General features: G+C 33.2%; 1 protein-coding gene across 1 annotated transcript; it reads left to right on the top strand.

The window, feature by feature from the left end:
* Nucleotides 1–9,249: 9,249 nt before the first annotated feature.
* Nucleotides 9,250–13,597, top strand: LOC122587190. The gene is made up of 5 exons (XM_043759291.1): nucleotides 9,250–9,488; nucleotides 9,586–9,659; nucleotides 10,935–11,046; nucleotides 11,824–12,126; nucleotides 13,030–13,597. The coding sequence occupies exons 1-5, from the start codon at nucleotides 9,372–9,374 to the stop codon at nucleotides 13,306–13,308; spliced, it is 885 nt and encodes a 294-aa protein (XP_043615226.1). The 5' UTR covers nucleotides 9,250–9,371; the 3' UTR covers nucleotides 13,309–13,597.
* The last annotated feature ends 528 nt before the right edge of the window (nucleotides 13,598–14,125 follow it).

The following is a 14,125-nucleotide window of genomic DNA, read 5'->3' as shown; positions in this document are numbered from 1 at the left end:
GAGTTGTGAAGGTGACAACGACGATGACGATGAATGATGGGGTGGTGGCGCTAATGGTGACAACGGTGGTGTAGCGTAGTAGTGATAGTGGTATGATTATTAATGTAAAGATAATTGATGTAAAATCGCCTAACTCAAAATTCCCTAAATGGTGGGAATGGTTTTACCAATTGGTAATCCCTTCCTAATTTCATCATAATTTTTCTTACATTTATTTTTAATACATAAAACCTTAAACTACGTATAAAACTAAAAATTGATTTGGAGATGATTGAGAATACTATTAGTATGGAAAGGCAATTTATTGCGAAATATGGGAGATGAGATGATTTTTGTCAGTACAATGGTTGTGGTTTTAAAAATGGGAAGATGTATGTATTTCTAAAAGGGTCTAGTATCTGAAAGCGTAAGGAACTTTTACATATTTCCTATTGTATGAATGAAACTTACATTTGGTGCATTGTAGGAAAAAACTTTGTAAAACTGTTCAAATAATGTAACATTTTTATATGCACGAATCAGAAACTTACACGTGGCAGCTCATATCATTTGCCACGTATACAAATTTACATTATTTGAACAATTTTCGAAAGTTTCTTCTTACAATACACCAAATATAAGTTACATTCATACAATAGTAAAAGTATAAAAGTTTCTTTCACTCCTAAATACTAAACCCTTTCTAAAAAACCTCCAAAGGTCGGCGAAGTAGCGTTAATGGCCTCCATGCATCAGCCCCCCCCCCCTCTCTCTCATCTTTCCTCGTTGAAACTCATCGAAAACTATCATCGAGACCGATGATAGGTTATGACGGTGTTACCGGATCGAAGAACTCGACGTCGACCCTTCATCAAGTCACATTCGCTCCGCCAAAGGCCTGAGGGATGTATAATGTAAATAACTTAATTAAAAATATTTTAGGTTTATTAATTGAAAAAATTTAAGTTAGTTAATAGATGATAGTGATAAACTGATAGTTTTAAAAACTTAAAAAAAAAATTAAAAATAAAATATACTTTATAAATGAGTTATTTTTGTCTACAAATCTATATAAGTTTTTCAATAAATATATTAAGAAAAAGCTATATTTAACGTGCATAAAAGGTCTGTATTTAACGTGCATATATTTATTATATTTATTTTTGCTATGAAAACCCGTATCGAACTAACCGGTTGAAGGACTTACCGACAAGATGGCCGATTTATTGTGACCGATCTAATTTAACAAGTGTAAAATATTTGAAAAACTCGTGTACGGGCAAAGACTTAAACTCTCTACCTATGGCTTGAAAGAATTGTTGTCTAAGGGTGGGGGGAGAGCTTGCCCACTCCTCCCCTCCCCAATTTTTCTTCTCCTCCCCTCCCCTCCCCGATTGCTAGGAGCACCTCGCCACCCCCTCCCCTCCCCTCCCCACCATTTTCTATTTAATTTCATTTCTATTTATATTTAATTACCAAACTATTAAACTTTTTATTTAATAAATTAAAATACAATTAAAAAAAATATAAACACTACAAAATCAAAAATTTTATTAAAAAAATATAAAATTTTAAAACACTACAAAATTAAATATGTTAGAAAAAATAAAAATAATATTAATGTATAAAAAATAACATTTTTACCCATTTTAACAAAAGCTAAAACTCTAGAAGATAAAATGTAAAAATTGAAATTAAATAGTTTGACTTTTTGTGGCATGGGGCTCTCGATCGTCTTCTCCAACCAAACTGCACATATATATATATACTAGATTTTTATCCCACGGAAGACGCGGGTAATTTTAAAAAAACGATTTGTAATCAGTTAATTATGTTAACTAATTGTTAGAATTAGAGAATTATTAAAGGTAAAAAGATAAAAAGTTTAAATCATAAAATTCCCCTCCCAAATACGGCAACACACCAATTACAGCATAAAATCCTATAAACATCCTTTTAAAATATATGGCAACACACCAATTACACTTTAAAATTCTATAATTTTATCTCCAACTATACAAACATCGTTACATATCCTTGGGCCTTTGGTAAGGACATGCATCAAAAAATATTTGAAAACATCCACATTAAAGAATGTTGTGAGTACAAAGGTTTTAAAATAACTTTGTATTGTATGACCATCATTTATTTAGCAAAATAAACCTTAAAATTTTTTATCTAATTACTTTATACCTTTTATTCAATTACTGCTCCATTTATTCATATAGGATGTACATATATTTTTTTAAACCGCATGACCACACTCGACTGCTTATCCCAATATTTATGGTTCAACTGATTTCCATATCTCCTGCTTACTTTGTTAGCCAAGATGTCGATTGAGGTAACAATTTAGCATTTTATTCTTCTTTAATTAGTAGTTGTATTTGCAATAATTGTTCTCAATTGTAGTAGGTGTTATCTGCAACCCTAATTTTGGTTTTATTTTTAGATCTAGGTTCATATCGAATTACCAATTAGTTTAAAACGATGGTTTCTATTACACATAAATAGTTTCTGTTACTAATGATTCTGTATTTAAATACCAGCATTTGGATTTCCAGTTTTTAATTTCGTTGGGTGATGATAAGAAGTTTGCTGAAGGTTTGGTAAGTATATATTTTTAGTATGATTGATTTCAAATATTAAGAACAATGATTTCATGTCTGGTATCTTTTTTATAATTTGTGTTGTATGTATTTATTTAATATAGATTTTACCCAAAGAGTTCATGCGCTTCATACCAGCAAACTGCCAGAAATTGAAATTGGTAGATTACCTTAAACGTAGGTACTATGTTTCAGTTGAATATGTTGAAGATGATTGTGTAAAGATTCATGGTGGTCAGTGGGCTTTGTTTTTGGAATCTCGATCATACCAAGTTTTCTGTCAATTATGTTTCACTTGGATACATAAGCAAACTTTTCAAGTTGATACTTTCAGTCCAGATGGTCGAGAGTACCGGGATATTCCTGGTTCTTGTGGGATTTGCAGTTGTATTATTCAGGTTGTTGATTCTACATTTTTAAAGCAGGTATATTTCATTTAAGTACATGTTCAAACCTTTTGTGTTTATGTGATTGTATGTTGTATGTCTTTAAATCCCTTTTTCCATGTAGGCATTTTATCCATTGTTGTTGTGGGACTTAAATGCAAGTGTTTCAAATTATGATGAAACTTTTACCAAGGTTATTGGCAAAAGGTTTGAAGATAACATAAAACTATTTTTTCATGGTGGTGGTGAAGAAGAAAGAGTTGCAGGTGGTTTTGAAGGTCTTTCTTGGACCAATTTTTGTTGTAAAAACAATGTTAAAGTTACTTACTTTATGAGGTTGTCAAAGTTAAAGAATCTAACTTTCAAGGTGGATGTATTCAATAATCATGGGATTGGTGAAGATGCACTTGCTTTAAGTAAGTTTTCAGTTTGTGGTATCAATTGTTAACATTATGTTAAACACATTTATGAGTTATGTCATTGTATTTGATTTTTTAATGTAGGTATTGAAGAGGCTGCAGATGATCACCTGGGTTTGGTGTCCAAAGATGAACATATTAAGGAAATAAGTAACCATCAGTGTAGGGGTCATCATTTGAATCATGAAGACTTTAACCCCTATTTTTTCCAAAAGGTTCAATATCATGGTGTGCAAACACCTATTATGGTACAAACACTATATACTTTTTGCATCTTTTTGGATAATTAAAATGACTGCTATTTGCATATTTGAAATTTAAGATATAAAGTTTCGGTGCTAGTGGATTAAGTTTACAAAAGTTTGTTTTTGCAGGCTGTCCCCAAAATCTTTGTTAGTACACACAAATTGTTCACTTATCCACAGGTTATTCTTCATTATCGTCAAATGGTTTTCAATGCGTCATTGGAATTGTGCATTGATAGGCAGTTATATGGTGATGTAAGCTACCTATTTGTGGTAATGGATTGGGGTACTTTTATTGAAAGAACAAAGTTAAAGGCTTGTAATTGGATTCGGTTTGCATTGAATGTTCAGAAATGTGTACCTGGAGAAGTTATTGTTCTTGATGTTTGTTAAGAATGTAGTTGTCAGTAGAATGATGTTTTAAAAACTTTGAAGTGTTTATTTAGCCTGGCTATTGAATTGTTTAAACTTTTGTTAGTGTTGTGTAATGATTTGAAGTTTGTATTTTGAGCAGTGAATTTTTTTTTTCCAGTTTATGTGAATTTGATAATCACCTGTTTAGAAAAGAAGTGTCCTGATCATTGCATTACAAATCACAATTACAGCTATCAAAAGTAACAGTCATTGAATGTACATTACGAAAACAAACGTTTACATCAATTAAAAACTACAAACGTTGACATTCAGATTTTGATATTCACAAGTACTGAAGCACTTCTTTGTAGACTACATTTGTAGTTGTGTTCTTCACTTTCGAGTGTTCATCTTGAATTAGAATCTTCAATCCTTCCTTGCTTTTCACTCTCTAGAGTGCTACATACAATTGGCCATGACTAAAAACAGGTCGTGGAAGGTATAAACCAACGCGATCGAGTGATTGTCCTTGGCTCTTGTTTATCGTCATAGCAAAACATACTGAAATCGGGAATTGCTTTCAACAAATCTTAACTAGAATCATTTTATCCGATGGTGTCATTTTCAACCTTGAAATTAAAGTATGAGTGTCAATGTTTGTTCCTGTGATGATTTTGGCTTCTATTACATGTTTTCCCAATCTGATAACTTGTAATCGCGTGCCATTACACAAGCCATTTTGTTGATCGAGGTTCTGCAGTAACATTACTGGGACTCCAACCTTCAACACCAACTTATGATTCGGTAATCCGGCCAATCTAAGTCCGTTTATGACTTCTGTTGAGAACAAAGCTGCATCAATTGCGTTGCTATCTTCAGATTCACATATGTTATCAGAACTGAGATATGTCATTTCCTCACCGGGCATCATTTCTAACAGCTTCTCATTTATGGTTCCCACCACATCATGAGTTGGTGCAAGAATAGCACATTGTTGAAAAAACATCGAATCCGGCAAACTGTTTAGCATATCTGGATATGTAAAATTAATCAACTCAAACATGGGATCCTTTGATTCAGCCACTAACAACTCCTTTGGTATTTCAATTTCTGCTTCCCCATCATTTTCATCACCTAGAACCCCATCTCCCACTTTTAAAATCCATTCAGCAAATTCTTGAACCTCTTGTAAATCTTGTTGTTGTGTTCCAACTTTGAGCCTCATATTCACTGTCAATTTAAGCACTTTACAGTGATGCCATATATATGAGGAATTTAGACTTGAATTTACAATCATGCTTCTGGTTCCTTTTGGTATGACAGGCAAGATTTGTCTAAAGTCACCACCAAAGACCACTACTTTGCCTCCAAAAACTTTGTCTTCGCTGTTTGGTTGGATTGATCTTAGAATATCCCTAATTGTTCTATCAAGAGCTTCAAAACAATGTTTGTGTATCATGGGAGCTTCATCCCAAATGATCAGTTTAGTGATCTTGATCAATGCTGCCAAGTCACTACTTGGATCTATGGAACAAATAGAGTTTTCAGTGATGTTAATTGGGATAACAAACCTTTGAATGTGCAGTTCTTCCACCAGTTAGTAAAAGTGATGTTATCCCACTTCAGGCTACATTTAGCACAATTTGGCCTTGTGATCGTAATGCAGCGGTTAGAGTCTTCCAAAGATAAGTTTTCCCTGTACCTCCATATCCATAAACGAAGAAAACTCCTCCTTCGTTTTTACCAACAGAACTAATAACGGTATCATAAAGTTGTTTTTGTTCGACAGTTAAGCAACCTAACAACTATTGATGTTCAATACCTAGTGCCCTTTTATCATAAAGCAGTTCATTAGCAATTAAGCGGTTATGGAGTGATGCAACATAATTTGTTGTGGGGAAAGGCATGTCGGGAAAGTTTTTGAGGGTACTGCCATTGTTAAGTAACAATTGCTCGATATGTGATAGGCAGAGATTGTCAATATCTTGTTCTTGAAGCTGCAAACCTTTAATTTATAAAAATGGGATTAGAAACATATTGTTTTATGTTTAATTTTACAAAATAAATTAACTGATAAATGTATATTAAGTGTAAATAAAAATACCTAGGCAATTTAAAATTCTTCTTTGCATATGTAAGATATCTTCACTTAAAACTTTACATGTTTTCTTCCATAAATCATCAGGCCGTGCTACAGAAGTTGAAAATAACAATTGGACAAAGAAGGTTCTGAGATATGATGCTGTTGCCCAATGAGATGCTTCCAAAATTGCATCAACATATTCTTTATCATCATCAAAAAGTCCTAACTTGAAACATGCTTCTTTGTAACTATCACATTTACGTCCATTGACTGTTATAAGTTCTTTATAAGATTTTGGTCCAACAACATGATTGAGCAGTATTCTCAAATAATATACTTCACCAAGGGACGGGGGGACATAGCATATCCTCCCTATAGAACCACGTCCTTGAACAGATCTTCGTTGCCATTTCCTTTTGCTATGTATCCAAACATAAAATTGTGGGATTTCGACATACTTCAACGTCCTTGAAAATAGATCTTCTGCATTTAATTTTATCCATTGAATTGAATGATTGACAGTTGGATTTGTAACAACATCACATAGTTGGGCTTCATCATCATATACTATGGTCTGTTCATTTTCACAGTGAAATGGCAAGATTTCAACAGGAGGATATCTATAATGAATATCAAAGCCGAAAATTCGCCAAGCCGCTTCAGAAGCGGAAACATACCTAAATTTTAATGATGTAAAACAATAGTTAGTTATCTATATTTTTGTTACTCAATTATTTGACATATGTTAAACAAAAATTAGCATCATGTAAAATTACCTGCAATCCCATTAAAAGTTACACCATGTTGCACCTCTGTACTTTTGTAGAAGTTGCACTTTAGGTCATTTTTAACCACAGGAAAAGGGTCATCATTCTTACCAACACCAAACCTCCGGATTATGACTGCAGTATCCTCTTTGATCTGCTTATCAAAGATAGGAACCAACTCTTTCTTGACCGTACATTGGATTTTTTCACCCTATAAAATTACATAAAAAAAATAAAATTAGAAAACACTTTAGAACACAACATATACAAAACATAGTCCAACATTTACAAAACATCCATATACAAACAACTATATAGGTTTACCCTCTCGTCAACCAAAACCATCTCAATCCTCTGCAAGGGATTAATCCATCGACGGATTATCCTAACCTTCATGTTGATGAAATCTTTTGAAGCATCTAGTTGTTCGACAAACAAAGTTTGGTTGTGAGCCATGAAATTTGAGTTTGAAAAAATGGGAGAGAATTGTGTGTGAAAAGATATGGATTGTGTATTTGTGATTGGATTTCCGATTCTTATTCTTAATTGAATCAATTGTAGATCTCAACAAGCATAAGCAGTGGTGTCAAATCTTGAATTCGGTTCCCCATAAACAAAGACGTACTTTGTATAGATATAATATATATATATATATATATGTATTATGTATGTATATTCTGCAACTCTTCTGCAAATATACCCATTGTGCGGCTAGAGGTTATGGGGAAGATAATTAGCATTTAATGCTTGAGTGTAAACAACCATTATTCGCCATCCGTACAACAACCAAACTTTAGTTTTTTAATTTAATTATTAATACAAATTTTAAGCACTTACCCTCTGTTTGTGAACAACACTCCGGCCCAAACACCAATTTGAAATCCTGCATGCGTTTCCCAACACTCCCGCCAAACACATATTTGAAAATGAAGGCTTTATCCCCCTTCCATAATACGCCCCCACACACACTAAAAACACCAAAAAATACATACAACCTGACATCACAAATCCGATGTAGAAGAGGCGTAGTGTTGACACGTCAAGCTTGTGATGTCACTGGAGTTGTGTTCTTTAGTATGAAAAGGGAGATATATTATATGTATATATATACATGGAAATGGTTTTTTTTAATTAAAAAAAAAGCAGTGATTAGTAACGGTCCAATCTACCGGCACCACAACTGGCACGACGCTCCCCACTTCGCTCCCCTCCCCACCGGTACCGGGGGGTCGGAGCGGTGTTCCATCCGGTACCGGCCCGGTACTGGTCCCCTCACCTCACCACTTCGTCCACCCTAACAATTCCTTCGAACTCTAGTCCACTATGTCTATGGCTTATGCAATAACATAAATATTATATGTTTATAAATTAGATTTATATATACAAAATGCGAATATCTATACTATATAATAAAACAAATAAGGTTTCAACTTTCAGTTTAAATAATGTATACATGTTAATACATAATGTACCATACATCAATGTCTACAACTTTCTCTCTGCTACATAAATCCTTTTATTTCTCTAATTCTATCAAAATTTTTTATCTCAAAAACCGTACATCGATAAATTATAAAAACTATATGGGTGTTCTTAAAATTTCATGCTCTTTCATTAGAGATGTCATTCGATATAATTTCGATGAATTTTTAAATTTGAGGGCGAAGCCCGTACGGTTAAGAGCCTAAGACATTTGGCTATAGCATTCTATGATATATCACCTTCTATGAGCTATCACACTTTGTGACTTATCACCCTCACTATCTCACTGTCACAACGCGCGGATATTTGGTCTCGTATATAATAATAGAAGTTGGTTATTTGTCCAATTTATAAGTTGGTATTTGTTTAGACTAGTTGAACCTTAAAATGCCCATTTTATTATGTGTATTGGTAAGCAAATCTCAAGATTGTTGAAAGTGCTTTATATATTTTTATATTTATCATAAAATTTTATATATTTTTATATTTATCATAAAATTTAGGAGATCTCAATTTTTTACATAGATATACAAATTTTTTATATAAACCGAGTACAAGATTGCATTTAGCATTTTTATATAATTATTTCCATAGCTGGTCTAGAAAATATTGATTTTTTTTTTTTTGTGACGGTTAAATACTTGATAGACTAATTTCAAGAAAGACCTCCAAACCATTATGTATCAAAAATTCAACAAAATAAATAAGAATAATATTAAGCCCATTACCCCACATTGACAAAACAAAACCAAAGCCCAGTTCCAAATAAAATCTTCCAAAAACAACGTTGTTAGGCATGTGCCCATGTGCATGGAGAACTGCGCTACAAATTTAAATTTTAAAAAACAAATCAATGGCTAAAAAAAGTTTGAAAAGTAAAAAGTCATCCAACACTCGATCGTTTTTATATAGTACTCGTGGCTGACATACACGAGTGAGTAGTGACTGATAGCTCAACTTACTGACACACACTCACTGTGTGATTTCTAGTTGTATCATTTATTTTGAAATTGAAATTAAGGTACACAAAAAAAATCTGAAAGAAAAATGTCGTCTAAACCGAATGGTTCAACTTCTGATCTTTTGAGTTGGTCGGAAACTCCACCTCCAGCAGCTGATTCCGGCAATGTCAAGGCTTCCGGCAACCCCCCTCGTTCTCATCAGGTGATGAAGTATTATTAAACTATTATTATTGTGTGTGTGTGTGTGTGTGTGTATATATATACAGTATTAAGAAAGATTTGAATAATTAATTGAACAGCCATCGGATGGAATAAGTAAGACGTTATTTGGGGGTCAGATTAGTGAAGAAGAAGCTGAATCTCTTAATAAAAGGTATACTATCAACCAGCAGCTTAATTATTCATTTTATTTCTTGACTTTTATAATTAAATACTGCATTTAGATCTGGTTATATATAATGGAGTGATTGCTTTTTAAAATCTCTTGGGGGTGAAGTCCATGGTTCAATCCCTGGCATGAGTGATTTTAGGATTATTTGGTGTAGTTTAGGAGTAGAATAGATTTGCCGTTAGAAAAAAAAAGATTTGATTTCGGGGACTCTCTATGTTTAAATGACAATGACTATAAGACAACAATAGCCCAAAACCGCTTTTAAAAAGTTGTCAAATTAATATGTTTTCTCAAAGTTGGGTGGTAGGTGCTCGTCTCTAGGAGAGAAGATAGGGGTGTTCAATCCCTGGCAATGGTGAATTTAGGAATATATTGAGGTAGGTTTGAGTGGGGTAGTTTACGCATTAAAAATGGCACTAAAATTGTTGTCAAATTAATATGTTTCCTCACAGTTAGGTACTTGGGGGGTAGGAGCTCTTGCATTGTTGCCTCTAGGAGAGAAGATCGTAGTGTTCAATCCGTGGCATAGATGAATTTAGGAATATAATTGAGGTAGGTTTGGAATAGTGTACTTTAGCCGTTACAAAAAATGTTTCTCACCTGAACAATCATACTGAAAATAACACCAGACAATATTCCGAATAAATAAACAATAACGTTTCTTTCACTAGTGGTCTCACCTGTGCCGGGATCCTGACAGGCGTGGTTTTTGGAATCACATGCACCAAATGTTAACGTTGCGCTCGTTCTTAGTGATTGCAAGTTTATGTATAATATAAAATTATTAAATAATGGCTAATACTCATCTTACCTTAAATTCTAATTATTGGACTCTGTATTATTATTTTTACGTATGCAATGACATGTTACTACATTAGAACTCATGAGTACACGGGTGATATACATATGCAATGACACGGGTTGTCGGGTTATAAGATTTAAACTATTGATATTTCTTTTATGTTTGTCCAGTTCTATATTGTTTAGATAATAATCAAATCAGTTAGAGACCTTTAATATATATATTAATCTAACTAATTAACAAATCAACATATGGATTTTAAATGATGTTTCATTTTCATCAAGATAAGATATGTTTCAAATTCAATCAGTAATTTTAAAGCAGGTTAATTAAACCTGTTCGAAACTGGAAACTCAAAAAGCATATGTAAATTTTGATGAACATTGAGTAATTGGTGTTTGAACATTATATGTAAGATGACATGGCTTTGTATTATGGTTGGTATCTACTTGCAGAAAACCATGTTCAGGGTATAAGCTTAAGGAAATCACTGGTAACAAAATATTCGGAGTTGAATCACCTAATTCTGGGTCTTCTGGCAAAAGAACGTCAGTTCGTATTGTACAGGTAATTGTGATACATATTAATGACCATGTTAAACTCATTTGGTAGAAGAAAAGTAACTTGTATTGTTAAAGGGGAATACTGAACCTTGTATTGTTAAAGGGGAATACTGCACCTTGTATTGTAAAAAGGTATCTATTTGGCTGCTGCGTCATGTGTGCTAACGAGTTTTTGGTAGCCAGTTTTATTTTCGTTTAATGAAGATGACTGAACTTGTTTGTCACAGTTATCAATTGATATCATTCTACTGGACGAAAACACAAATATGTAAGTCAGGTTGGAGTGATCGAAACACCTTTTTGCGACTATATCTAGTTTTTTGTTACAAAAGTTTATCAGAGCTTGTACTCATTAACAATACACTTCTGACTTACTCACCTGGTTGAGCTTCAACCCATTTGACTCATTTCCTTATCGCCTATTTTTAATTCTAACAATTTGAAAGGCTAACAGAGGAGCATAGTCCAGATAAACAGTTCTTAAGTAAATTTGCTGCATTCGTGACAATTAAAGTGTGCAAACAATGATCTCAAAAGTAGATACACTGATCAAACTTTTACATCTATAGTGGCCAAACATATTTTCTTTGTGGACAGTACTTGATTTAAGATTTAGAATGGTCAGAAGAATGTATGTAATTGTACAGCTTGGAAAACTTAATATACTTAATGGTACACTGGCCAGACAATTGTTTCCATAACCTCTAGTTTCTTTTGACTCTTATAACATTTTATAAATTAAACTTAAATAGTATTTAAGTTTAAAACCAAATACTTTCAGCAAGCAACAAAAGGGATGAGCCAGATATCCTTTAGTAGTGAAGAGGAAGTATCTCTGAAGAAACCGGTTTCTGTCCCTGAGGCAGCAAAGCAACGCGAACTAAGTGGAACATTTAATGACTCGAACACGAAAATTAAGAAGCCATTGTCCGATGCCAAATGCAAGGAGCTCAATGGAAATGACATTTTTGGCCCTGCCCCAGAGATTACCCCTCGGAACCTGGAGGTTAAAGCAATGAAACAGTTTGAGGAACCTGCACCACCACCCCCCAGAAACATTCGAACTTCGGTTAGAGTTTCAAATGTAATCCTTCATTCTCTACTTTTGATTAAAATAATAAGATTGGCCATTTAGCTATGAAGTTTATGTCCTTGTAACCTATTTCTAGCATATAGTAGAGGTGATGATTTCAACTTATTTATACTAAAACGTGTTAATTTGATTAACATTTTCATATGAGTCAACCAGTTAAACTAAGATAATTTGCTAGAAGAACGGATAAGCATTTATAGTTTCCATATCATATCAAACTAAAGTGTTTATGACATCCTAAAGTTGTTCTAATTATAAGTTAAATCATTATTTTTCTAAGCATTTATGTTACCATAGGGGCATAGTTTTATTTAGAAAACTAAAAATTTAGACAAAAAGGTGTCGAACATTTTATCCCAGGTTCATTACCTGATAAAAGGTTGCAAAACAAGCTGGTTAGTTAATGGTTGAAAAGTGTTTGGATCATATGCATTGACTTTAAGTACAGTTCAAATTGAGTCGAATTGACCTGCCAACACTTTCACTATATTTGAATCGATTAACTAATGTATTTATATGAGTCTATTTCTTTTGTAGAACAGTTAGTTGGTTTTAAGTATTTTAGTACATTTTAGCTGACTTGGTCAGTTTGGCTCGGTTTTTGTGTGGCTTATTTTTGGTATTGTACTCAGTTGCGAATAATCAATAAGTTATAAACTGGTTAAAACTCGAAAGTAAGACTGTTCAAAATTAGTGAGATAGGCTTAATCATAGTGTATTAGATTAGTTCTTTGCAGGGGATCCTTGTGTTTTTGCTTAGAATTTATGCAGATGAGCTTCAAATGGTATTCAAACTCATGGCGATTACTTATTTACTTGCTAGATAAAAGTTACAAGAAAATTTCCATTCTTATCTTTTTCACTTAGTTGCTATTTTGTGTTCTGTTTTGACAGCCTGCAGGGGGTCAAAGTAATATCATGTTCAGTGAAGAAACGGAGGTGAAAGCAACAAAGAAAACAATTCACAATCAGAAGTTTGCAGAGTTGACTGGGAATGATATCTTCAAGGGAGACGTGGCGACTCATGGGTCTTCTGAGAAGCCACTGAGCAGTGCAAAGCAGAGAGAAATGAGCGGAAGTGATATATTTGCGGACGGGAAGGTGGAATCAAGAGATTATCTTGGTGGCGTGCGTAAACCGCCGGGTGGTGAATCTAGCATTGCTTTAATATGAACTACTTGGCTTATTTGACTCCTGCTACTGTAACGTTAATAAACAATGATACTGAGTATGCATGTTCTAGATATAGATTAACAATTGCTGTTAACGTGTTTAACAAACATTAACATGCAAGAGTCAATGATATTAGCCGTTTTTAATGGTTAATTTGCAATAAACTTTGTAATTTTGGGGTTAGGGAACTTTGTTACTTCGTCATTTAGTAGGAACCATGGTTGCTTGCTTGTAATGAGGATACAAATATGATGGATTGATGGTTAAGAATTTACAGTATTTTCCCCATGATATCTTCTCCACAATCTCCTCATTTTTCAATAAACCGTCTAATCTATAATGACTTTTTATTGAGAGTAGAGTCACATTTCATTGATGGTAATCAAATTTCATTGCTAGTCATCTATCATTATGTAAATACATGCTAACATGCATTACTTTTTAATATACCAATGGACTAATTTACCAACAAATTAAAACATACAAGTAATTGAAACATCCTTTAATCAACACATATGTCCCTTTTAATTTATATCCTAATTTTTAGTTTCCTAACACTAATCAAATTTGTTATTATATTATATTTGATAATAACTTATTATATCGTTTGTGATGATTTTGTACGATCGTGATTATGTATATCTTATTGGAACCACATTAAATATGACCGTCACTGATCGTTTATCATTCGCGATATGATAATTGACAATAACTAAAATCCCTATGTCTAATAAATATACGATGGACGTATTTACTCTTAAAGGCATATTATAAAGTTTCTCATTAGATGATTGTAACTACGAAGACTTATATTGCA

Source organism: Erigeron canadensis, chromosome 2, assembly GCF_010389155.1.
Source record: "Erigeron canadensis isolate Cc75 chromosome 2, C_canadensis_v1, whole genome shotgun sequence".
NCBI lineage: Eukaryota > Viridiplantae > Streptophyta > Magnoliopsida > Asterales > Asteraceae > Erigeron > Erigeron canadensis.
This window is presented reverse-complemented; position numbering and strand designations above follow the sequence as displayed.